Source organism: Protopterus annectens, chromosome 6.part0 (assembly GCF_019279795.1).
Source record: "Protopterus annectens isolate FY-2018-M chromosome 6.part0, PAN1.0, whole genome shotgun sequence".
Classification (NCBI taxonomy): domain Eukaryota; kingdom Metazoa; phylum Chordata; order Ceratodontiformes; family Protopteridae; genus Protopterus; species Protopterus annectens.
Genome location: NC_056737.1, coordinates 398,960,053 through 398,987,408, shown reverse-complemented (window position 1 = coordinate 398,987,408; position 27,356 = coordinate 398,960,053). Strand labels below are relative to the sequence as shown.

General features: G+C 37.4%; 1 protein-coding gene across 1 annotated transcript in view; it reads left to right on the top strand.

Annotated features, from left to right (window-relative positions):
- The first annotated feature begins 4,258 nt into the window (after nucleotides 1-4,258).
- LOC122804334 (protein farnesyltransferase subunit beta-like) overlaps nucleotides 4,259-27,356 on the top strand; it is a 968,002-nt gene continuing 944,904 nt past the window's right edge. The window contains exon 1 of the mRNA XM_044074139.1: nucleotides 4,259-4,487. Coding sequence (XP_043930074.1) covers nucleotides 4,380-4,487 — 108 coding nt within the window. The 5' untranslated portion in view covers nucleotides 4,259-4,379. The remainder of the gene's footprint in view (nucleotides 4,488-27,356) is intronic.

Genomic DNA, 27,356 nt, shown 5'->3' with positions numbered 1-27,356 from the left:
TATGTTGTTAGAACATTTTTGTTAACCAGACGTAAGCAGCTTTTATATGACAACAAGAAAATCCTCTATAAGTGCATGTTTATTAAGGTATTTACAGAAATATGAAAAAATATGTTTAATTGTATAATTAGCAACAGAAATAATGCTGGATATCTCTCAAGATGTGCAACTTGGAGTGCAAATATTAAAGACAATTTTCACCTGTCATTCAACCGTTTGGAAGTCATTTATTTTTTGAAGTATTAAGTACATATAGAAATATTAACAAAGCCAAAAGAAACAGTGAAAAAACATATTGAACTAACTGAATAAAATAACTAATCAAAAGTCTGCTGAAAAACACACAAAGAAAACTTTAATAAAATAAAAATCTTTCAGTAAGCCCTTTTTTCTCAAAACATTAACACGAGACTTTACATAATAAAATCTTCTTGGTTGAACATTGAACAACAGTTCTGGATTATTAACAGCATCTAACACCACAAACATAAAATCAATTTTACATACTCCATTACTATAATGTTTACTTAATACATTTCTCTTGTCATTTATGGAAACATCATATTTGTTTTTCAATGCTGATGAAGAATTGGGATGGTTGGAATATACGTGGCAAGTGAGGTTAAATGCCTGTTACACTCCGGACTTGAACAACTGGGAAGATTTTATTATGTATTTAAAGCAGAAGGGATTAAAGCATTAAAGCTTTATGTCATGTGATCCTCTTGCTAATTAAAAAGTGATGCGTTATTAAGTATTTTCAGTCTGAAAACGTCTTGTGTTAATGTTCTGAGACAAAAGTGCTTAGTGAAAGATTTTTATTTTATTGAAGTGTTTTTTGTGTGTGTGTGTTTGTGTTTTTTAATGGACCTTTGATTTATTAACATATAGAAATATGTTTTTATTTTCATAATTACTAAAAAACAACTATCAATATTTCCAGTATAGTGTGATATAAACCAGCATTTTCAGTGAATTGTCCTGTCTCACACATTGGTGTTTCACACCACACACCTCAATAACATGTAGGTCTCTCAGTTATGTGAATATAAAGATAAATATGAAAATATGAAAAATAAGTGGCAAACAAAGATGATTAATTTCTCCACTGCAGGGTGTCATAGACTAACAACGTTAGAGTCAATTTGTTAATAACTCTATATGCTTTCCAATACTGCTTGTTAGTAGCTGATAAGTCACTTAGTCAAAGAAGATAGACCCAAAAATGTTTGGATGCCATAAGGCGATATGGGTGTGAACTGGAAGTATGCAAAAAAGGGATTTTAGGCTTGAGTGAATAGGAGTCAACATCAGGGACATTTGAGAAGTATGAAATGAGCTCTCCATGTCACTCCTGAAATCCACAAAGCCCTCCTCTACACGTGAATGTGATAAATGTTTATTTTCAGGACTTCACACTGTTGTGGGTGGTGCAAACTTGACTGACAGCCAGTTGGAGCTGTTAGTTGTGTTTAAGAAGGTTTAAAAGAAGTTTTTGAAAAAGGTTTAAAAACTGAAACTCTAATGTCTGGCACTACTGAATTAATGTCAGTGAAAGATGGCCACACACATCTCACAAGGGAGTTGCCACCCCTCTCCCCAGTTTTAAGTGCTTTGCAGTCGTTGCTGGGTATCTGGGGAGCATAAGCCCCCTTATGGATGTTACACCATTTTTTAATTTTATTTTTTAAATAACATGATTCACACAAACATTTTCTTTATTTATTTATTTTAGTTTGTTTACCAGGGTAGTACACTGATTACTACAGACCATTTGCAGGTGCAGCCTAGCTGAACAGGTTCATAAAAAAGAAAACAGAACAAATTCACAAAAAACAGAGTAATTGCAGAAGGTAGATAATTCCACAGACAATTGATACAATATGCAAATGATATTAGCAGAGTGGAAAATACAATGTGAATTAATTTTAGTAGTAAATATGACAGGGAAGCAGCAACTAAGAACAGAGGATCAAAGTAAATTTGATGCGGGTGAGAAGGGAGTTAGGTTATGTGTCCAGTGGAAAAGCACTTGTAGTCACATTTTTTATGGAGTCTTTTGAGATGAGCTCTGAAGGTGGGGAAAGAGGAGACTTCTTTATGATGTAGGGGGAGGGACTGACAGAGTCTGGGTAAAAAATATGGAGAAGGAATGGTCGCTACACTGCAGTTTGGTTTGAGAAGTCTGGAGTAAGGAAGTTTATTGAGAGGTCGTGGAGGTTGTAGGGGGTGGTTTTATTTTGGAGTTTGGCTGCATGAGGTAGAAAGGCACCTGGTTGAAGCAATTAGAAAACAACAGAATCTAGGTGTAGCTCAACTCTGTAGGAGACTTTTAGCCATTTCACCTTGGAGAGGGTGATGCAGTGGTGTTCTTCAAGGGAGGAATTAGAAATGAATCTGCAGATTTTGTTTTCAATGGATTGTAGAGTAGATTCTTTTTTTAGAGGACGTAACTGTGATGAGGATTCAAATTGAGCAAGGAGGACTCCTTTGCCTATTGCAGCTCTAGCTGGTCCACAGAAAAAAGAAGATATTTTCCAGGATCAGAATAAAAGAGAACTGATTTTTTTCCTGGTATTTTCAATGTTGTTTGGGAAGTTAAGTGACTGGTCTAGCTATAAACCTAAGTATTTAAAGGATGTGGTTGTCTATTGTGTAACTGTTCAGATCTGCGATGTTGAGATGTTTATGAGTCTTTCACCTTTTGTAGGGTTCTAAATATCACATTTTTGGTTTTAGTGGGGTTTAGGAGTAGCTTATGTTTGTTTAGTCAAGAATTAAGGGAGTGAAGGTCAGACTGAAGCTGGGTTTGAATAGTTGAATGTGAGGGACTGAACTGAAGAATTACCATGTCAGCTGCATAAAGAGTAACAGGAAGGTTAGGTAGATCAGAGGGCAGCTTATTAATAAAGACTGAAAACAAAAGAGGGCAAGTATCGATCCCTGGGGTACTCCTCTGGTAAAGGGTGTTGATGGCAATAGGGCTAGGCCAAATTTAACTCTCAAATACCTGTTTGTTAAGAAATGTTGGAACCAGGTGACAGTGTTGGGGCTAACCTCAAATTCTTAACAGGGAGTGAAGAATCAGTAGATCAATAACTTTAGTAAGGTCAATAAAGAGAGCCCCTGAAAGGTCTCCTTTATGTCAAGGAACACATCTGTAATTGACCATAGTGCTGCCATTGTGCTCTGACCAGACCAGAATCCATGCTGTTTATATGCGTGAGGAGAAGGTACTGCTGGACGTAAGTGTATGGTTGCAGATTAGTTTTTCAATCATTTTCCCAAATGTAGGGAGGATAGAGATAGGAAATATTTATTGCCTGAGGCTGTCAGAGAACGGGTTTAACCAGAGCAGTTTTCCATATGTCTGGCACAGTATTTTGAATTAAGCAGAAGTTACAAATATGTGGAGGAGGTGTGGCAGTGAAACCTTTGCATAGTGGTATAAACCATGGCACTAGGTAGTTAATTCTAGCAATATAAAGTCGCTCATGTCACACGCTTGGTGATCCTCCTCGGAGGTATGGTTGCTATGTTTGTCCTGCTCTCAACTCTCCATCCCCGCGTTTTACTAGAAGTGCAATGATGTCTAGCAGGTGCACTTAGTTTCCTCCAAGGATAAACGTGAAAACCGTTATGAAAGATCTTTCACTTTGATGTATTTGGGTTTATTCAATTATTTTGATAACCTTATTAAACAGCCTTCGTCATTTGATAGACGCTATTAGAAAATAATAACGGACACATTCTTTCTAATTAATAAGTTGAACTGTTTTCTTAAAAGTGATTGTTCATGACTGCACTAAACAGTGTTTATTCACTCTAGTAAGGATCCGGACTAACCTTCCATTCATTATGCTTCATATTATTAAGAAAAAAAAATGTTTTTTTTTTCTGTCGCGTATGCTCACACCCAAGAAAATAAGAATTAACTATAATTTCTGGAAACTAGAAAGGTGATGTATATTGGTGTAACAGAGCAAGACGCACAGAACAGGAAGAAATGGAAACAGTTGATCCGCTGTGGCGACCCCTAACGGGAGCAGCCGAAAGAAGAAGAAGAAAGGTGATATATATTTGGAGAACTATTTTAGCTGTCTACGCAGATCACAAGCAACTATTTATTTTCTTTACTTAAGCGAAACCTCTTCCAGAAGTAAAACACACAAAACTTCCTACGGATCATAAATGCGTCACGTTAACACTGTCCTAGACTCCCCATTCTAGAAAAGCCTACACTTATCTTCTTGAACCAATAAGGCACCCGTAGGTCTAAGGCACCACGCCTACGTTGGGTGAAGTTAAACGGCTAGTTAGTAAAGCGTTTGAAAGTTCTTCTTGACGGATTAGTTTGCTAGTGTCTTAACATTCTCGTGATGGGTGAGAAAGAAGCACCCCCAGTGCAACTCAGGTGTCTGAGTGAGGAGCATTTCCATCAGCGCGTGCAGGACGATGGCGTGTGGACTGTTACTTCATATGAACAGGTGACTACAGCAGGGTGAGGAGGAAGGGTGCAAATGGGCCGATTAAGTAAGCGCTTGGCAGATGAGGCATTCTGGGCTATGTAGTCCATTATCAGTCTCTTCCTAACTTGGAGACAGCCGGTACAAACTACATATCCCATGCCAGAGGTCACGTCAGACTTAGCACCGGGTACCAGCATCACATTTTAAAAAAATGTGTTTTCGCTGCTGTTAGTTATTACTTTGGTGGTCTTTTAGACTTTGTAGTGTGCTGTCATGATAGAAAGAAAAGACTCGTTAATGCAGTAATTAAAGTGCATAGTCTGCATTTGCAAGTTTACTCCAGTGGTCCTGATGTTCAGCTGGCATGCCCAACGCCCTCTTGGTTTCAGTACCTTTTCTGGCATTTCTGAGTGTATCCTAGTCTATAGCTCTCAATTGTCCAGATTTTTGCCTCATATTTTTGGTCTGTCCCTCATAAAGTTTGTGTTTTTCTACCAAATCACTGAGGACCGAATATATTTTATCGTATACATTTGAGTTTGAGATATTATCCTTCATAAAATGCATGCTATCACAAATCCTGATATTCTGTCAACTTTCTAAGTTTATAAGAGCAATATTTAAAATCTGTCACTATTTTTTGGCCCTTTGTTCCCTTCATTATTTTATGCTTTGTCCAGATTTCTTGAGTTAATAGGTTGAGGCTCCCTTCACTCTGGAATAAAATCCCAGTCCAGGTTAGGCAGAGTCCCTCATTGACTCTCTTCAAGAGGAATCTTGACGAGTGGATGGGAGATAGTAGGTTTACCCCGGGTATCACTTCTGTGTCACTGTTAGACACAGGCACAGTATACTAACCTCGAAAAAGGGCATAGCAAAATTCATTTAAAATGGGTGGCGAAAGCCAAACACACTCTGGCTAGGCTTATAAATGCCCTAGGGCAGATAGCCTAGTATGAACCTATGAGAGGTATACCCTAGCCATATCCTTGAATGTTTTTTTATTTTGTGGTTACATTTTGATATTTACTTGTGGCCAGTTTGCAAAGGCAGTAGACTGAAGTCTTAGGGTGTCTGATCACTCCTGTAGCTCTTCTGCATGTGTTAAGTGTACGTGATGTACACAGACTTGCATTGCTGGACCAGTGTGATGTACCCATAAATCCTTGAATCAAGGTCTCGACCTGCATCTTGTTCTCACCTATAGTACATGTAAGTTTTATCATTTCCCCCCAAAATGTATTAGTAGTAGTATGATTGAGCATTCACTACTCACCATTTTGAGCACGTTTATCTTTTGTGTTTTGTGTGGTAGCTTATTAGTATCCTTATAATTTTAATTAGCGTTTATTTTCCAGACTGTGTCATGTTTGACCTCTTGGATGAAAAAAAACACCATGTCCTACTAAAAGAATTAAATGATTTGTTCATTTGTAGACCGCCAAAACTGCTCTAACATTTAAAAATAGGGCAAGTGGATCATTGTCAAAAATGACCATGTAACCTTGACGTTTTTGTAGATAAGTGGCTTAAAACATACCACAACATATGCTATTGTTTCCTTGTTAATTGGGACCAAAGCATGGTATACAAATCCTTTTTTACTGTTGCTACCCACAATACTGGCAATCCAGGATGTTTCCTGATAGACTTTGAACTATGTAAGTGCCAATTTAGTAATGCAGCACCTGCAACTTCATGTGCACTGGTATTTTGTGATGATTTGATTACAGCTGGGCAGGTAGTAGTGACGCTGATGTGGTTAATCAGTTGTTTGTCTTGGGTATATAAGAATTCTTAAGAGGACCCCCCTCCTTTCATTTTGCCCTTTCTCATTTTTTAGTAATGGTAGCCCAGTCAGATGAGCTAGATGTGTCTCTTGGCCCACAAATGAAGGGGAAGGCACAGAAAAAATAGGGGAGCAGGAATTAAAAGTGGGGACACATCTTAAAGACAGCTTTATTCTGAAAGCTGTTGCATAAATTATGTTTCTGATGGAATATATAATCTGAAATGTAAAAAAAGGCTATTGTATAATTTACCCCCATTTTATGTTTTTAATGCTCTAGTTTTGACAAAAGGTTTGTGAGGGACAAGCAGCGAGCATATGATAAAGTATGGAGTGTTTGGTGTAGAGGCGTCATTTGAATGCCTGCTTTACTTCAGTTGTGTTGGACCAAGTGTACAGCGGTGACAATAAATCTGTATACAGCTGTTTATGTTAACTTCTTACTTAAATATAAATGAGTAAAATGACACCTTACTGTTATTTCTACAAAATATTTTGAGTTTGATATGACCAGATGTTAATCCTGATTACTGTAGAAGAAAATCTTAGAATTTACTTCATATGTACAAGTGTGATCATCTGAGATCATTTTGCACTTCAGTCTATTATAATTTTTCATAATGGAATTAAAATTTTAAGTAGGAGAGAAAATGGGGATGTTACAAAAATGTGAATTTTATTTTAAGCTTCCTTTTAAGGTTTGTAAAAACAGAATCTCTGCTATACAGTGTTGGCAAATCTGAAAATGTAGAATACACTTTGGAGGAAACAATTTGTAAAGTACTGTGATTTAGATCTTTGCATTAACTAAATGCTATAGTTTCTAAGTTTTAACAGGAGTGTTCAAAAATGTTCTAAACTGCAGTATTTTACTTGATTAGGGATGTTGAGTTCTTTATCCGTACAGTCTTGTAGATGTAGTTGATAGTTGTTGATAAACCCAAGAACTTCTCACATTAACATTATGTGCTATATTTTTGGTTCATATCTTATAGTCGCATGTTAAACACATTCCCTCAGTTTTGTACTAGAGTAGTAAATACATTCCTTAGTTTGCTGCTGCAGGAGTAAAAGATACTCATTTGAATGATTTGTACCATTTGAAACTTTTTGGACCTGGATGATCATGCACCAGTTGTTTTGTTACAGGCTTTGGAATTTTTTTCATTCATTTTGACAGCCTGGAAATATATATACAGTTGCTGCCCTTTCTTTATGTTTGGTGACTAGTTTTCCAACAAATGAAGCATTCTGACATTATTGCATATGATTTTACTTTGCCAAGTGATCACTGAATATATTTTAATGACATCTGCTCCCTCTTTGCCATTGCAGACCAAGCTGTAATAGACAAATGATCAAGAAAGACCTTTTCTGATGTGTCTTGCCTGGTTGGTGTCTTTTGCTCACACACTTCTGGATATGTCATAGTTATTTTTCTTTAGTTGTAGTGCCAAAAGGTCTTGCATGTATTCCTCTCAGCATCTGGATATTGCTACACAAAGTCACATTTGAAAATATTTTTCTTGTCATGCTTTATTTCCCTTGACTTGGTCCTTCAGTATCCTGTATATTTTCTAAGTAAATTTAAACCATGTATATTGTTTTCATTCTTATCAAATCTCTGAATGAGTGGGTAGAGATGTGCTGGTTCTAACAATATAATATGGATCTGTTGGTCACCTTGTGGTACCATTGCTCACCAAGCCTGCCCCCCTCATTTTTACCGGTTTGAACATTAGGGGACTATTTTGGACTTGCCATGGCTTCACAGACTGCAGAGAAACCTGATTCATTTTGGCGGCCTAAATAGGATCCCATCGATGTGCATATGGCTTGTTTTTTCCCTTTTAGCAGAAAACATCCTTGCAACATGCATCCCAAAAGTGAATGGTGAACTATAAGAACAGCTGTTTTAAAGTAACTAAATTAATCTCCTCACTGCATTTGTGGAAGTTTCTTAATTATTCACCAGATGCTTCACAAAGAACAATGCAAGTTTAGTTGCCTTAAATCACACGAAAATAGATTTTGGCATTGTTTTTATTAGAGTAACATTGGAAACTGTTTAAAATGTGGTTGAATATCATACATAGTATATTCAGTGTAGCAAAGAGAAAATGAACGCTTAGTTAATGAAGTGGGAAGAGCAGTGGATAGACAGTGGAATATAGTCAGGAGGAGGAGAGAATTTGAGGAGAGGATGAAACAGGGCCACATATGATACTTCCCAGCATACCTCTCAAATGTCCAAATTTTGGCAGAATGTTTATATTTTTGCATTGTATTTTTGGTCTGTTTCTCATACAATTTGTGATTTTCTGACAAATCACTGAGGAATAAGTCACTTAATAATGACACAGTTGTATCAGACTTCATATCTTTCATAAAATGCATGCTAGCACAAATCATGTTCCAGCAATTTTTCAAGTTTTATAATAGCAGTATTTAAACTCTGTCCCTATTTTGGGGCCTTTGTACCCCCATTATTTTATGCTTTGGGTTTTGTTATAATGGTTAAGGACTTCACCTCATAGACACAAAGTACAGAGTTTGATTATGACATTAGGTTATTGGTTAGGCTTAAAATGGCCCTTCAGGGCAGTTAGCTGAGTATTCATCTATGAACTTGTGAACCTTTGTCCAGATTTCTTGCCTAAGAGGTGTGCTTCCGAAAGTCAGCAAGAATCTTTCTAGTCTGCTGGCAGACCTCCTGATATGGGATCTTCAGCAGATCTCTGGCTAGTTCTGAAATGCTTGATGAGAACTGCAGGATAACAAATGTGACTCCTTTGTACATGGAGTGGGGAGCTAAAGGCCTGTTAGCTCAGTGGCAGTGGTTGGTAAAGTCAGAGAGAGTATTCTGAGGGGAAGGATAGTATTATTCCTGGGGATCAATTTTGAGCACAACATTTGGTTTGAGTTATTTGCAGGAGGAGAACTGCAGGATAACAAATGTGACTCCTTTGTACATGGGGTGGGGAGCTAAAGGTCTGTTGGCTCAGTGGCAGTGGTTGGTAAAGTCAGAGAGATTATTCGGAGGGGAAGGATAGTATTATTCCTAGGGATCAATTTTGAGCACAACATTCGGTTTGAGTTATTTGCAGGAGGAGATTATCAGTCCGTTAACCTAATACAGTTTTTATAATTGGGTTGTCGGTGAGCTTGACAGAAGAGTACTGGTAGATACTGGATTTCAGGACCTTTTTGGTCCCATGATAGAAAATGTTGTAAGTAATATTGAGAAGCTGGATTGCTGCATGGTTGAATGGTGCAGTACAGAGGGATTGCTAAGTGGTTTGATGTCAGGAATAAGGAAAGTGACTGACTTGAAATATTAGAGGGATCGGACCTTGGTCTGTTACTCTTGTATTTTGTCTGTTACACATCAGGGAATGGAGAGCAGGCTTGGCCTCGTCACTGATGACACAAAGTTACTTGTAACAACAGAGGACTGATGACACAAAGTTACTTGTAACAACAGAGGAGGGTGGGAACAAGTCTTAAAAGATTTGTAAAATCTGACAGAGGAAGTAGTAAGTTGTTTTTTGAGGTCCAGTGCAGTCAGATGCAAAAGTCACATGCAGTCCTGGTATGAGGCTACTGGAAGGAGACAAGAGTAAGGCAACCAAGAAAGATGAGTGAGATGGAGGGAAAATATGTTGTAAAGCTTTTCTCCCTAGTGACTATAGGAGGTGGGGAGGAAGTGTTACTGGTGCACATGGCCATATTGGAGATAAATGAAAGGTTCATCTTCAGTAGGAAAGATAGAGAATGAGGGGCACGTATAGCAGATTGTAGGGATTAACTACTCCCTGGAGCTTTGAAAATACACCCTGTGGACCCATTAAATTATTAGCTTAATATGTGGCTGAGAAGGGATTCACAGACTCATTAATGAGGGCATGAGACAGGTGAGGTGGATGTACTATGTTAAATGTACTTTTTAAAGGAAAGATAAGAGACATTTTATTTTTGTTTAATAAATGAATATATAATTCGTTTGAAACTCAGAAGTGGAAATATTGATGTTGAAACCTCGTGTCTTAAGTGCAAAATTATTCCTGAAGCCATCGGATTTTTAAAATTTAATTGTAGCTGTTTGTTTAAAAACAGTGGAGCTTATTCCATTGTGATTTAATGAGTCAGTTTGACATTGTAGTGCACATGTTTAAAATTGTATAATCTGTATGTTGCTGTTTGTTTGTGCTTTAAAATGTATAGAGATGACTAACAGTATTTAGTGTTGTGCTGAAAAAGTTATCCATTTTATTTTAAAGACTAACTTTATGAAGTTCATAGGTTCATATACTAGGCTAACGGCCACGCCTTTTTAAGCCTAGCCATGCATCGCAAATCTCTGACAAGTTCTGATACCCTTGATAAGTGTAAGCATGGTCCTGGTATATGAACCATTTACAGGTTACCTGTGTCCAGTAGAGACATAGGTGCTAAACCAGGGATGAATTTCCAGTTTGCCATCCAATTGTCCATTTTGCACTTGAATTGGGTTAGGGAGGAACTCTGCTTCTCATGGATGGTGAGCCTGTTCCATAGATGGAGTAGTCTCTGGGACACACACCTATCTCTCCAGCAGGCCCTGTTCATATCACAGGCAGGGTTCAAGTCTTTAGAACGTGTAATTCTGGTGCTGTTTGTCTTGTGGATATGCAGGAGGTCCATCAGAGTGGGGTCTGACAATGCACCAAAAACACTAGGCGAAACTGGGTAATTTTACACAAGGATAAATATAATTCTATAGCCTTTGATTTATTGTTGGATGAAAACGTATATGAACGCTTGACTTTCAACCCTGTTAAAGATTTTAATTGCATGCTGCTTGACATATTAGAAAGGGGTGAACGCCTGGGATTTTTTACAGCAACAGACGTTAAAAAATTGCATATTAAGAATCCTAATGATGCAAGATTTTTTATCATTCCTAAGGTGCATAAGGACATGAGGAATCCTCCCGGGCGTCCTTTTGTGTCAGGTAGGGGTTCATATTTACAGAATGTAGGAATTTTTTTGGATTCAGTGCTGAAAAGTTATCTAAGTAGGGTGCCCTCACATGTGAAAAATACAAGTGAAGTCTTTAAGAGTGTAGGGGGTACAATATGGGAGGATAATTTCTATTGGGCTAGTGTAGATGTTAAGTCACTGTACACTAGTATTTAATAAGGTTTGGGGACTTGAGGCAGTCACTAAGATGTTAGGTGAAGGTCCACATACTTTTTATATTATTAATTTGTTAGAGTTCTGTTTAACTCACAATTGTTTTGAATTTGATAAAAAAAAAATTTTCTTCAGAAAGAGGGTACAGCAACGGGTGCCCCTTATGCTCCTTCATACGCCATTATATTCATGGCACATTTTGAAAATTTGTTTATTTATTCTAGTGATTTTTTTCATGATAAGGTTGTGAAGTATAAAATATTTATTGATGATCTCTTATTTTTACGCAAGGGTGATTCTAGGGATTTTGATAAATTCATCAGTGAGTTAAGAAATAACCCTTGTGGTTTGGATTTCACTTATACGATTGGGCGTTGTGAAATCCAATTTCTTGATGTAAGTTTTTATGTAGGGTCTGACAGAAAAATACAATTTAGACCATATCATAAAGAAACAGCCACCAATAATTTTTTACATGCCTCAAGTATGCATAGTTTTAGTCTCATAAGTTCTTTACCAGTGGGTGAATTCAAGCGTATTGCCGTTAATACATCAGAGAGGCATATGCTTGGTTTAGAATTTAATAAGGTAGAGGCAAAATTAAGCACTAGAGGTTATTCTAAAAAACATGGTGTTGTTTGCTAGAAGCCAAGTTGAATATGCGTTAGGTATGGTAAGGTGTGAAAGGTCTTATAGTAGTAAAGAAAAGAGGAATGTTAGCATAAGAGAAAATAGTTTTGAAAGTTATGTTATGGAGGAAGCACGGGGGGACAGTTTATTATTTTTTGTGAGTAGATTTTCAGAATTCTCAAACATTTTAAGAAGGGTGGTTAATTCATTGTAGCCCATTATCAGTAGGGATGAAAAGATAGGACATTTATTTCCCAATAGGGTGACCTTTTCCTATGGAAGATTCCAGAATTTAAAGGAACTATTAAGGTTTAAAATTCAAAGGAAAAGACAATGGAATGCTGGAACGTATGCCTGTGGAAAATGTAAGGTCTGCAGTAGATGTAGAAATTTGGATGGCACTAAAATCAATGGAGTTAGTTTTAGTGCCATCGACCATTTTGATTGCAATTCTTTGGGCGTAATTTACATATTAGGATGTAATTGTACACCTAAAAAATGGTATATTGGGCAGACCAAGAGAAGAGTGAAATTAAGAATTCAATTAAGAATTCTTGAGCACATTGGTGACATAAGGAGGGGGAGGTTAGAAAGTCCAGTGGACAGCCACTTCCATGAAGTACATGGAGGAGTGGATAATGGGTTGATTTTTAGTGTTTTGGGCAAACCCAGGGGGTTAGACTTCAACAGTATTGATTTCACTAGAAGATTGTTGAATATGGAATCTAGATATATTATCAATTACAATACTTTACATCCTAATGGTTTGAATTTAGAGATTTAAGAATTAAAATTATGTATTCGTCTAGTATTTGTCAACAATGTTTTTTGTGGAGAGTATTGTATTAAGCATTTTTAAGGGCGGCCATGGTGGTGCAGTGGTTAGCATTGCCGCCTCACAGCAAGAGGTTCTCCGGTTCGATCCTCGGCTGGGGTGCCTTCTGTGCGGAGTCTGCATGTCCTCCCTGTGGTCGCGTGGGTTTCCTCCGGGTGCTCCGGTTTCCTCCCACATCCCAAAGACATGCTGCAGGTGGATTGGATACTCTAAATTGGCCCTAGGTGTGCGTGGGAGTGTGCCTTCTGTGGAAGGTTGGGCGCCGGGCTGGCAACTCGACACCGTAAAACTCCACTGCCATTCAATGTGCGGACAAGGTGATCCGCTGTGGCGACCCCTAACCGGGAAAAGCCGAAAGAAGAAGAAGAAGATTGTATTAAGCATTTTTAAGTAATAAATATTTAATTTAGTTTAAGATTCAAAATGTACACATTTGAGAAGTAATAAATCATTGTTAGGTTTCTTTAAATGAATGCATTTTTTGTAAATTATTAAATTATCAATTATTTAATTGATTATTGCTGATGGTTTATAAGCGTTGGATTTTTTTTATGGAAAGTATTCCTTGTGAAGGCAAAGGCCGAGGTACCAGAATTCAATAAAGAGTAAAGTGGTTTCATTGCTGTTGGGCTGCTAATTTTCGTTCACCTAGGGTTTTTGGTGTGTTTCCAGTATTGTGCTTTTCAAATTTTGAATAATGGGGTCTGACATTGCCCTGTATGCCAGGCATAGATCTCCCCTGAAAAGCCTGTATGAGGCAGAGTACAAGGATTGAGTGTTAAAGCTGTTTGCATAAGACATTTTCCTTACGCCCTGTATTCTTTTAGTGAGGAATCTTTGTGGACATTCTGATTGATGGATATGCCTGTTTAGGTACACACCTAATAGGGCTGAATGCTGAATACAGTGAAACAATGACTTCCTTGGACTTGGATGCCATACCTTTGTTGTACAACGTAGAATGATTTCCTTACCACTGGAGACATGTGATGGTCAAAGGCTAGATTACTATCTATGTGTGTCCCTAAGTCTGACTACTGGGTCAACTCTGACATGTGTTGTCAGTATGGTAATTACCAGGGGTGGATGACTTCCCAAAGGATACTATTATGCATTTTTTGGCATTTAGTTTTAGTTCGTGGCTCTGATACCAGTTTTTTGTTTGTGTCAGTCCATCCTGGAGAACATTTGTGTCAGTGTGAGATTCAATGACAGCTCCTAATTTGCAATCATCTGCAAATTTAGTCAGCCAAAGACCACTGACATTGGCCTTGACTTCTGAGAAGTAAATGCCAAAAGGAGCGGTCCAAGGACTGATCCTTGAGGGACTACACATGTAAATAGCCACTTTGTAGAGGTGGACTCCCCAATTCTAATTTCCTGGGTCCTATATGTGAGCCAGTTGGCTATCCACCGGGTGACCTGCGGGTTTGTACCTAACCTCTTGGGTTTGTCAAAAATGCCCGAGTGGGGTATTGTGTCAAATGCCTTGGCCAGGTCAAGGTAGGCAGTGTGAATGATTTTGCCCTCATCCATTGCTTTGGTGACCTTCTCAAAGAAGTCCACCAGGTTGAGTAGCCATGATCTGCCCTTGACAAAACCAGACCGAATTGGGTCCAGTGTCTGGATTTTTATTATATCTCTTTTGATCATCTCCATGATAATTCTTTCCATGGCTTTACATATGAGGCATGAGACTTATGGGTCTGTAGTTTCCAGGGTCTGTAGATGGCCCATCTTTGTGCAGAAGGATGACAGTTGCCTTTCTCCATTCATGAGGCACAAAGCCTGTTTGGAGGCTACAGTTAAATAGTAATTCCAGAGGCCCTAATAGGTCATGTTTCATGCTATTTAGAAGGCATCCTGGGATATTGTCTGGGCCCATTGATGCAATGTTCTTGGTCTTGGAGAGAGCATTAAGGACCTGTTCCCTAGTGATAATAGGGGGAGTTATACTTGTTGATATTTCCTGAGGGAAGGTTGAGGGGAGAGGGGGTAAAATCGGAACTGAATTTATCAGCCAGGAGGTTTGCTATATCTTCTGGCTCAGTATAGGTGCCTCCATTTACAACGAACTCTGAACATAATTGTGTATTGCCTTTGAAGTTGTGGAGATAGTTAAAGAATGCTTTGTGGTTGTCCTTGGCCTGGAAGGCCAAACTTTCCTTATATTTGGCTTTGGTAGATTTTAATTGTCCTCTGAGTTTGTTTGTTTAGTTTGAGAGTGCTTTTATCCTGTTGGGTGCTGCACCTCCTAATTTTTGCCATGATTTTTCTTCCTCCTTTTATACAGCCTATTGATTTTGTGATTCCACCAGGGTGGCTTGTTTTTTGAGTTAGTTCTGTACTTCTTCCTGGTGGATACAGCTGCCTCTTTGCAGCTATTGACATGCTTGTATGGAGGTTTTGTGAACAGTTCTGCATAGGCAGCAGTGTTCAGGTTTTATGGGGGCTTGAAATTTTGACAAGTTCTCACTTAATAGCAGGAGGTTAGCCTTAGAATAGTAAAACAAACCACAAGCTACAGATCCAAAGCAAACTTTAATTATTCTGTAGGGCTTCGGTCAAAGGCCTTCAAGGAGTAACAAACACTTCCACAAACCCATTTATATACAAATTAATCAAGACAATTATTCTATTACTTAATTAAATAAGATGCTCCCAATTAACTTCACAATTCAAACCTGTAGGTACTAAAGTATTTTATTTTAAATAAAAGCAGACACACTTAAACAACAAAAACTTAAACAGGAGCTTCAGACTTTATCGGCAGAAATTTTCAGCCATTTAATTGTTCCTAACTTGGACTGTCTAATGAATAATATGAATGACAATAGAAATCTTTATAATAGATTTGGTGGAATAGAAGAAAAAAGTAATGAGAGACGTTCGAGATTACGAACATGGGTGTGCTTTCGTATTGTCATCCAGTCCGAAGCATGAGAAACAGCTACGTAATCACAGAGGTTTTAAGAAGCCTCATTCTGTTTCTTTTGCCTTCAGAAGGAACAGGTTATAGTACAGGCCAGGAAAGTGAAGACAACTAATATCCGCCTCTACCTGTTGCACAAAAACTGTTAGAACATGAATGCCGTTTTCAAAATGAAGACTGAAATAGTAAAGAACATTTTAGTAGAGAGAGAAAAAGCAGATCTTATGGCAACAATAAGGGGACTTTACAACAGTCGCAACCATTGCAGCAACACTTTTGGAAAAGAGGTAGATGGCAATAATTATTCACAAAGTAACAATAATTTAGTTGTTAATTTATCTGGATGTTGTTTTTCCCATGAGCAATATGCTGTCTTGAATCTGGGACTTAAATTTATATCAACAGTACTGCCTCATATGTATATGGAGGTTTAGGAAAGAAGTAATATTAATTACATGAAGATGCTGTAATAGAATTTCATAATTTATTACAAAAAGGCATTAGGTTGGGGGTACTTCTTACACAAGGATGTCAATGGAAACTTTAGTAGTGAAGGTTGTGTCCTTGCTACTTTTTATTGCTTATCTAAGCTATATAAAAACATCTGTAACCCCCCCAGGACGTCCCATTATTTCTGTTTCCAAGTACTTTTTGCATAATATTGGGTTTTTATTACATGAATTGTTATTTCTATATATTTTAAGAGTTCCTTCATATATTAAAGACAGTTTTAATTTTTTTAAGTAAAATTTCTCAGTTGAAATGAAAAAAAAACTGTATTGGATGGCTCTTGATATTAAGAGTCTTTACACTACTATTAGGCATAAGGATGGTAAACAGTCTTATATTTTATTTTTGGGGGGACAATCCTTTGACTAAATATATTATCGAATTAGTGTATTTTCGTTTAGTGAATATTTTTTTTAGGTTTATTAATGAGATTTATCGACAAAAGCAAGGCACAACAATGGTGACACCTGTTGCCGCCATGTATGCCAGTTTATTTATGGCTCATTTCGAACTGGAGTATTTCTACAGACATGATTTTATGAAAAAAAAATATGTTATCGATATATAGATGATTTGATTTTTATTTGTGAGGGAGGTCAACAAGAGGTTACACAATTTGTATCAGATTTACAGATTAATACTTATAATTTGTCCTTTGATGGACTTCAGTGTGGTACTGAAGTGATATACTTAGATTTAATTTTGCAAGTTTTAGAAGATGGGGCGATACGTAGTGGTGTACATAGGACATTTTTGGATGGGGGTCATTATTCACATGGTACTAGTTGCCATCCACCCAATCTTTCTGCATTACCCTATGGGGAATTCTTAAAATTATTTAGAATTTGTAGTAATGAGAAAGATCTCTTAAATGAGATGGATAAATCTGCTAACATGCTTTTGAATAGGGGGTATAAGTTAGAAGTGGTGAATGAAGCTGTCCAGAAGGTTTTACAACCTGTAGCTGTGCAATGACATGAAAAAGTTAATAATAATAATGATAGTAATAATAATAATAGAGTTTATGATAAAAACCCTAAGGGTAAGAAAGAACAAATGTATTTTGTGATGACTTATAATATTATAAGTGAAAAAAATTGTGTCTTGTTGAACTATTGTTGGAATTTTCTTTTTAGGGTTAGAAATCTGTACAAATTGTTAGAGAAATCACTCTATGTCATATAGACGTGAACAAAATCTTAAAGATATGTTAGTACATGGTACTTTTGTTTTACCCAGTTCTACTATTATTCACCAACCTGCTATTTTTGAGACTTTCCCTTGTAATAGTTGTACTGTTTGTAATCATGTAGTGTGTTTTTAAGTTTATTAATAATGTTAAATTTGTACCCAAGGGACTATTTTCATGCAATAGTAGTGGGGTTATATATATTTTAAGATGTCCATGTAATCTTTTTATATTGGTAAAACTAAAAAAAAACATTTAAAGTGAGATTGTTAGAGCATATCAGGGAAATTAAAACCCAAAAAGCGGGCACAATTGTCGCTTTGCATTTTAAAGAAAAACATAACAGTGATTTTTCATTGTTTCAGGGCAGCATTTTAGAACAGGTGAATTTTAAAATAGGAGGTGGAGGATTACTTAAAGAACTTCTTTTTAAAGAGTCTGTTTGTTTTTATTTTAAAATATAATACTTTAGTACCTACAGGTTTGAATTGTGAAGTCACTTGAAGTATCTTATTTAATTAAGTAATGGAATAATTGTCTTGTATATAAGTAGGTTTGTGGAAGTGTTTGTTACTCCTCGAAGCGCTGGAAAATTAATTAATTAAAGTCTGCTTTGGATCTGTGGCCTATGGTTTATTTTCTTTTCTTTACAGTTTGTGGTTTTGTAGCCTTAGAATATTTTCTGAGTATTCCAGGTTTAGCTGGGGGTACATGTTTTATTTTTACTTCATAGGAGACTATTTTTTGGTCTGACCTTACCAGGGCAGGCATTACAGTAGGGGGCGTGCAGCATTCTCTCATATTAGTGAGGACCAGATCCAGTATGGTTGCACCCCTGGTTGGTGTATTGACTATCTGGTCCAGGAAGTTTGTGTTTACAAAATCTAGGAATCTCTGTGCATGTATGTTTGGTGTCGTATAGGATTCACAGTTAATAGAGGGATAATTAAAGTCACCCATAAATATGGTACTGGGTTGGATGGTTAGTGTTTCTAATAACGTTAAATACATGGTATGGGTTTCCTGGGTCATGGAGAGGGACCATTAGCTTGCAAGGAAGTGGTATTCGATTTTGCTTATATGAAGTATTTATGCCATTTAATTTGTTTTTCTCAGTATTATAACGTGTGTTTTTTATTCTGAATATTTATAAATTTGTATTCTATAGCTATGGCATAGAAAGAAAAGCTGTGTAAGTCTTAAACTGCAGAAGTCAACAAGTAACTTTTTAATCAGTACAGTGAAGTAACAGGGTTTCATGTTTGCCACTATAAAAGGTATCTGATCCACTGCAGATCGACTTCAGGGTTATGGAGTTAGTTGCTATTCCTTAACTACAGTACTGGAGTCCTTCAAACACTGTCTTTTATGAATGACTAATTAGTCTGCAGGTTATGTTTAGTGTAGCTTTTATGTCTCTTGGTGTGTCATTTTTCCCCTAGCAACCACTGGGTTAGCTCAGTGTATGGCTGGGAACATAACTCTTTTTAAAAGAAATGACTGCTGCAAGATGTGAAGTGGACTTTATTGTAGCTGTTTCGGCAAGCGACAGTACTATGTATTTGTTTTCGGTGCTTAACAGGCAAGTGCTACCAGAGGTTTCAGATTGTAGAGATGAGCCACAAGGGAACCAGCTGTGGCTCAAGGTCACTTTGATATGATTTCTCAAATTGCTGATTGCTGTTTTTTAGTGCAGCAAAGTTAAAAACCTCCACTGTAAATTTGTGCTCGGCATCCATGTTTTTTGCGATTTATTCGCTGCATTTTCCTATCTCTTGCAGCTCAATGCAAGCTTTTGCGAATCTCACAGAATGTTGCTTCTGACTTGACCTAGCAGTTTACTGATGTAGATAAGTGAAGTCCTTTATTTCTTATACTTTTACATGTGTTTCCATCTGACTTGTCCTATAGGGGTGTGTATTCTGCCTTTTTATATGACCTCATTATTGAGGAATCTCTAATGAAGTTGTGTAAATGTAAGCTTTATATTTTGCAGTGAATTTCTACTTTTTTAAAACAGTGACTTTTACCCCACATTAAATACTGGAAAACAGTACATCTGCAGCTGTCAGCTGAGCCAGCCTAGATTACCCTTCACTTGTGGGAGCTGCAGAGGTAGGCTTTATGGTGATCCAGTTCCAGTAAAGTGTGATAGCTGACTACAGACTATTTTGTAAAGTACAGACTTCATTGGTTGGTTTTGTAGTGGGAGAAGAATCCTAGGATGGGCAATAATATGGTGGGCTAGTGTTATCCAAGATAGCAATAAGCAGCCAGATCATTTGAAGATTGCTTTCCATACTGCTTATCAGTTTCAGCTATTTGTAATGCATTGACCAGGTAAGTGAATCGATTCTTCCCTGACCTTTTCTGCCAGGGCCAGTTTAGAGTAACGTCAGGAAGTAGGTTTGTGGGAGGAAAGTGGCCTACCCAAAGATAATAAATGCAGTCTCGGGGAGATCTTGCATTCTGCATACGGGAAGACTGAACACCAGGTCCCTAGAGCTGTAAGGCAGAAACCTTAACCAGAACGTTGCCCAGTTTTACTAGAAGTATTCCTGTCATTTCCTGAGGGGGTTGCATTGTATGATTTTTGTTATAAGGGAATCCTTTTAATATTCTTGCTTCTAGACAGAGGATGAAATCGAAAGGGTGGGTATCCTTGGTCATTATGTTATGTGAGAATTATTTTTCTAGTTGGGTTTAATTTGTCCCATGTCATTTGGGTTTCTAGTACCATGATAGGAATTGGACACCATTCCTAAGTCAAAGTATGATTAAAGTTTATAAAATTAGTATTGTTTCAGTCTTTGATGGTAGATAGAAGTGTTCTTCGCAGCACCTGCAGTGTACCCAGTAATGACTCCTTCTGCAACTCGTATGGAGTTACATATATCGGTAACCTAAGTATGATTATAAATTCTTTTTTATAAAACTGTTGCTTTTACTACTATTAGAACTGTCTGGGTATCCTTCTTCCACACTGCCCTTGTTTCTCCCTGTATATCCTTGTATTTTGTTACTTTGAGTCTAGCAGTTTCAATGATCAATGCTACTTTTGTCTTTTCATGGACTACTCTGGTTTTCTCGCATGTAGTTTTTGAACTGTTTGTAATGGGTGATACCATGTGATATAAACTATATCATTTTCTATAATGCTTTGTGGCTTATGTTTCCAGTGTTTTTCAGCTACTTCAGTATTATAAAGTTTGCACAATCCTCAATGCAACAGTCTTGCCATATTATTATGCCTTTCAGTGTACAGTCCTTCTGCCATTGGCTTTTCACAACCAGCAACAAGATGTGCAACTTTTTCCGATTTCTGTTTTAAAAAACCTGCATTTGTCTGTTTTTCCCATATGTTAAATGGACTTTGTAAACCAACATGTACATATTCCACTATCTTGGACCGCTAATGGATTAAGGGCAAAACAAAAGAGCAGCGGTGACAGTCACCCTGGAATATCCCCCTTTGAATTTTTATCCCTGGAATAATAATTTGTCGTTTATCATGACTTAACTGCAGAATGGTTTGCTACTGTTTCATGGTCGCTGTAATGTAATCAATCGGTGTAGGGTGTATCTTGTACATTTTTAAGCACTATTTTGTTTATGAATGTGGAATACTGTCATGCTTTTTTGTAGTCTGTCCATGCCATACTTAGATTCTTCTCCTTTTTGCAGTTACTGTTCTAACTTTATTTAATAACAAATTATCCTTTGTTCCATATGACTTTTTGTTGCCCTTTTGTTCTGTTGCTGTGATTGAGTTTTCTTCTAAATGACTATAAATTCTGTCGCATCAATTCCAGTATATAATTTATATGTTGTCAGAAGGCAAGTAATTGGTGTATAGTTTTTAGGATAACTTGCAGGTTCACTCTTAAGTAGGAGTATTATTTATTTATTGCATTTGTTTACTGGGAAGGTCCACTGGGCCTAGGTGAGCTCATTTTCAGTGGTGACCCGGGGAGAAATGCTCCACATATATTACAAGAAAATAACCCACAATACAGAGTATATACAGTTGCAGTCATAATGCTCCACATATATTACAAGAAAATAACCCACAATACAGAGTATATACAGTTGCAGTCATGGGAGTACAAGAAGTAATGCACAGTACATACAGAGAATATGCAGTCGCAATGTATGGAAGTAGTATGAGCTCAACAGTACAAATTATTTACATGCATATACACTTCTACGTCATGTAAAATTGTTAACATCGATGATGGAGTTTGTCAGATCTTTGAGTATTTTTGTTGATCTGTTCCCTCTTCTCTATTCTTCTGACACTTCTTGTCTTAACTGCTTTATATTTTTCTCTATTCGATGTATCCATGATAGCATTTGATTTCTCTCCTTCCTTTCTCTTACTTTATTTAACAACAATGATTCTTTGTTCCATATGACTTTCTTTTGTTACCCTTTTGTTTTTATTGCCATGATTTGAGTTTTCTTCTAAATGACTTTTAACTGTGTTGGCATTAGTTCCACTCTATAGTTTATATGTCGTCGGAAGGCAAGTTATTGGTGTATAGTTTTTAAGATAGCTTGCAGGTTCACTGTTAAGTAGGGGTGTTGTTCTTCCTGTTGTTAACCAGGTTGGTGTCTGTTCAGGGTGCCGCATACAACGGCTAAATCTTCATGTAAAGATGTTAATACTTTTAGCCAGAAAGTAGGTACTGCAGCTGGGTCTGGGAGTTTCCATTTAGGAGCTTTTCTTAACTTTGTTTCAATCTCTCTGGCTGTTACTTCATCCTATTTCATATCCTGTATATTTGAACAACTTATTCTTTCTTTTAGTTCTTCTATCCATTCAGCATCTTTGTTAGGTTCCACAGGATCTTCATAGATATTTCTCCAAAATATATCTGTTTCTTCTTTTTTTCGTAGTGTTTCAGTTCCTTTTGCCTTGTTTCCCAATTTTCCATAAAATCTTTTTGGGTCATCAATTTATTGCTCATTGTGTACTTTTTCTTTACATTTATCAGCATATCTTCCAAGTTTTTCTGCCTGTGCTGATATTTTTAGTTTATTATTTCCAATAATGCGGCTGAGATGGTGCAGTGGTTAGCATTGTCGCCTCACAGCAACAGCTTCTCCCATTCGATTCTTGGCTGGAGTGCCTTCTGTGTGGAGTCTGCATGTCCTCCCCGTGGTCTAGTGATGTTTAAAGACATGCAGGTAGGTACGTGCGTGAATGGGTATGCCTTCTTTGAAGGTTGGGCGTCGGGCTGGCAACCCGGCACCATAAAAATCCACTGCCAAGCATTAGCGGACCTGAGTTCCGCTGTGGCGACCCCTAACCGGGAAAAGCTGAAAGACATTACTTTTACTATTTCCGATAGTGCATGATAGATCCTGATCTGTTCCGATACTGCACATTGCTTTTATCACGTCTATTTTTGCTGATCTGTTCCCTCTTCTGTACAATAACTGTAGCACTTCTTGTCTTAATTGCTTTATAGTTTTCTCTATTCAATACTTCCATGATGGCATTTGATTTCTCCCCTTCCATTCCCTTACTAGCCTGTGTTTTGTGACTTTATCTGTTAATTTAGATGCACAATAATATATTCTATTTACTTTTGTGAAATCACATAAATCTCTATGAACAGTCTTAATTACTATGTTCGTTTGTTTTATTAGACTTCTAACTTTCTGGGTTTTATTGACTTTCTGTAGTCTGTTTTGTCATTGATCTTAATATGTCTGTCCATTTCTATTAAATCAGGCAACTCTTCTCTTAGATCATTGTCTTCTAAACTGAGGGCACATTCTTTGTTCTTCATTTCTTGTGGGCATTCTGCATCTTCCTCTGCCACATTCTCTTCAGTTTCACCTTGTGTCATCCATTGCTCTTTCATATGGGAACTTACTGGCCTTTCACTTTACATGCTCCACCTCAAAAAATCCAAATCCATCAGGACCACGAGAGCTAAAGACTTGAACCTCGGCACAAGTATGAATAAGACATGCTGGAGGGATAGATTCATAACCCAGAGGCTTCCCATGCTTTGGAACAGGATCCCAGTTCGTATTAGGCAGAGCCCCTCACTGACTCTCTTCAAGAGAAATCTTGATGAGTGGATGGAGATCGTAAGTTTACCCCAGGGGTCACATCTGTGTCACTGCTAGACAGGGGCACAGTAAACTAATTCTATTATATAAGGGGACCTTCACTGTGTCACTACTAGACAGAGGCACAGTATTCTAGATTTATTCTGTACATTTTTGTACCATTTCATGGGGTGGCAAAAGCCACATCACTATGGCTAGGCTTACAAATGCCCCAGGGCAGATAGCCTAGTACTATACTATGAAACATTTACTGTGTCAGAGTTGCCACAGTTTCCTGTTCCTTTCCTTGCACAACTTCAACTGAACTTTTGTACTGGTTTCCTGTGGAAGGCTCCAAAGTATCTTCATATGACAACTGATCAGATGTTTCCCGCTCTACTGGCTTTTCCATAATTTGAGGACCCATTGCTCTGTCGTGACATTATCGAAGTTATAATACTAAATCCTTCACTTCACAGGTAATCTATAACCTCAGTTTCTATTTCTCTAACTTTTCCATTACTAATCTTTTTCTACTTTTCCTCTTTGTTTTGTTATTTTTTTGTATTGTAAAATTTTCCTTATGCGGATGCCTTTGCCTCTTATTTCTCTTCAAATATCTTTAGTACTGCTCTTTTTGTATTGATTAGTTATGCTTTCTCCTTTGCATAAATATTGCACCATATTAAATCCCCCCCCCCCCCCAAGTCCATATTTCTTCTTCAGATGTCTCCCACTCTTCCTGATTCTCCTCACTTGAGGGGGGGGGGGGGGTCTTTGTTCCAGCATGCTATGATATAATCTGTTAGACTTTCTACACTAAATCCTTTACTTTGCAGGTATTCCATAACTTCAGCTTCTATTTTTTTTAACTTCTATTTTGCTATTCTTCTGTTCTGTGTTCCCTCTTTGTGATCTTATTTGTTGTGTTGTGAACTTTTTCATATCTGGACGCCTTTGCCTGTCTTTCTCTTTGAATATCTTTGGGGCTGCATTTTTGTATTGATTAATTTGGCTTTCTCCTTAGCATAAATATTGCACCATATCAGATTTCTCTTTCTTTCCAATGTCCATATTTCTTTTTTATAACTTTCAATAATTTCTAGAATTTGTTCTATTTTCGCACTTCCTCATTCGCTTGATTTCCAAACAACCCAAAGTTTTTTTTGTCTATATTTAATGTTTTTCATAAATCTGTTGTATTAATGAACCCACAAGTTTATTTTAAACTTCTGACAGTTTTTCTTCTGCAAATATTTTTCTTTCCTCTAATTTTTCCCTTTATCTTTTTTTTTACATCTTCTGCCTGGAAATTCTGGGTTTCTTGTATAATAGTAACAATACATGATTTCTTTCTTATCCTCAGTACCCAACTCTATTGTCTTTGTCTCTCCTTTGGCCTATCATTTTGAGATTTTTTGTGGACTTCTACTTCCTTCTTTAACAGGGGAGCCATCCTCCCAGTGAGCCTGGCCTAGCCCAATTGTAAGAATGTTTCTGTGCCTTGAGGATTCCACACTATCATTGTTTTCCAGTCCTGGCACCAGTGTGCCTACCAGGATTGGGCACTTTTTTATCCTGGGTCTTGTTCACCCAGCTATCTACTTCTGTCCATGATATATATATTATGTAAAAAGCAGTCTATATATCAGTGTTGTCTTGGTGAGATTTTGTGAAAAACAGAATGCACCTCGTGAAGGCACTAACCAGATTTGAGGATGAATTCAATTCCAGCAATACTACTCTCATTTGCTTTCTGATTTATCACTCTCCATTTGGTGAGTTGTCTTTTTGTATTGCAGTCAAGGGTGAACATGTGTAAAAAGTTAGATATCTGGACTGGCTAAGATTCTAGGTCCAGCTTGTTGAGAATTATGTGTTTGCCATTTTCAACTACAACTGGACTGGACAAACTAGATAACCAAGACATACCTCTTCTATTTCCTTTTCTCAAATTGTTATAGCTTGTAGTTATATTGTGTATGTGGTGCTTATTACTGCTTTCCTGTAGGCCCTGGAGTTCATGGCATATCCTCCCAATGCAGAGGAATTTTAATGTTGACTGCCCCTCTGGCCAATAGAAGAGTGGAAGCTTGATCTCTTGTGAAAGTATGATCCATCCTGGGATGAAGACAGCGGATCTGTATTAGTGCAGTGGGAAGCCCTTCCAGCTATGTATTTTTGCCATGTCTGACTACATCTGCCTTACATGTAATGCCATTCAAGATTGGGACCACAAACATATCCTGCAGAGAAGATGGATTTGGAAGAAACAGCTTCTTCAGAAAAGTTATTGTACTTTCTTTTCACTGTACAATATTGCTACAATTAAAGTAACTTGCATTCTACATACACTTGTATTTGTCCATTTTTTTCTAGTGGTGGGACATGTGAGCTTGTTAGCTATGACCTTAAAGACAACATGACTGCAAAACTTAACTCCTGGGCTGCTAACTTTTTTTTTTAGTTCTGTAGCATTATTCTCAGTTAAGTGAATTGAAAAAAAAGGTATCTAATCTATTTGTTTCTGTTAACTAGGTAGGTAAACTGGTCAGATTACCATTTTCAGCCACAACAGGAGTTCTAAGCGAGCATTTTACAATATTGATGTTGAAAAAGGCTGTTAGAGCCACAAGACTTGCATGTGGAATGCATTCAAGTGACAGGTTTGTAAATGTCACATTGCAAAAAGAGTTTCCATGATGCATAACATGGTATAAAAAGTTAAAAATATTTTCATTGTATTTACACTTGTTGGATTTGCACAATGTTAGTTTGAGCTTGCTTGCAAGATCGGGTAAGCTTTATAACACTGAATCAGCAAGCTGCAGTCTATCCTCTACAAAGCACTTGCATATGCTTTCTTTATGTAGGTGTTCTTTCAACTTCCTTGTTTTGATGTTCAGAATCTGGAATAGTTTATTGCTCTACCTGTGAGATATTTGGCATTATATAATGTCAGGGTCTGGCTTTCTTAAACAACTCCGACAATACTCTTCATGCCAGTTTTTTTTTTTTTTTTTAGCGAATCTGTGATTTAAAAAGTTTGTTATTGTATACAACTCCGCACAGCTCCTCGTGGTGTCCTGCAGAGTGATATAGGCAACAGAGAGACCCAAGAGAGACTTTTCCAGATTTAAGTATTTTTTCTCTGTTTTTTTGCTCGGACTGCCTTTTCCCGCCTAAAAAGCGAATTTCTAACTGATCTGTGCTTTAAAAAGTTTAAATTGCATTTGCCTTCTGCTTTTTACAGTTTTTGCACTTGTTTTATATCAATTTAAGTCGTTTTTGTACTGTATAACTGTTGTAGGCTACACACTAAAGTGCTGTAGCCTGTATTTACAGTGTTTTCTGTGTGTTTTTCTGCTGTTTCCTGGAAAAAAAAATTCTCTTTTCCCGCCTTTGCTGAACTATATTAGTCCAGATTTCAGGTTTTGCTGAATTCTGGATTGTGGTACAGTTTCCTGTGTTGCCCATATCCTTACTTGGATTGGAGGAAGCTTCTCTGTTCACCAGTGAGAGTGGGGAGCTTTGAGCAGCCTATCTGTCGCTGGTGGAGTGGTCTCAGCCCTGAAACTAGTAGCTTATTGGCTGTTTTGGGTCAATTCCTATCTCTTTGTTTCCCTGCTTTAAAACCCGCATTTGCGCGGTTTTGCGCCAGTATACAACTCCGCACAGCTCCTCGTGGTGTCCTGCAGAGTGATACAGGCAACAGAGAGACCCAAGAGAGACTTTTCCAGATTTAAGTATTTTTTCTCTTG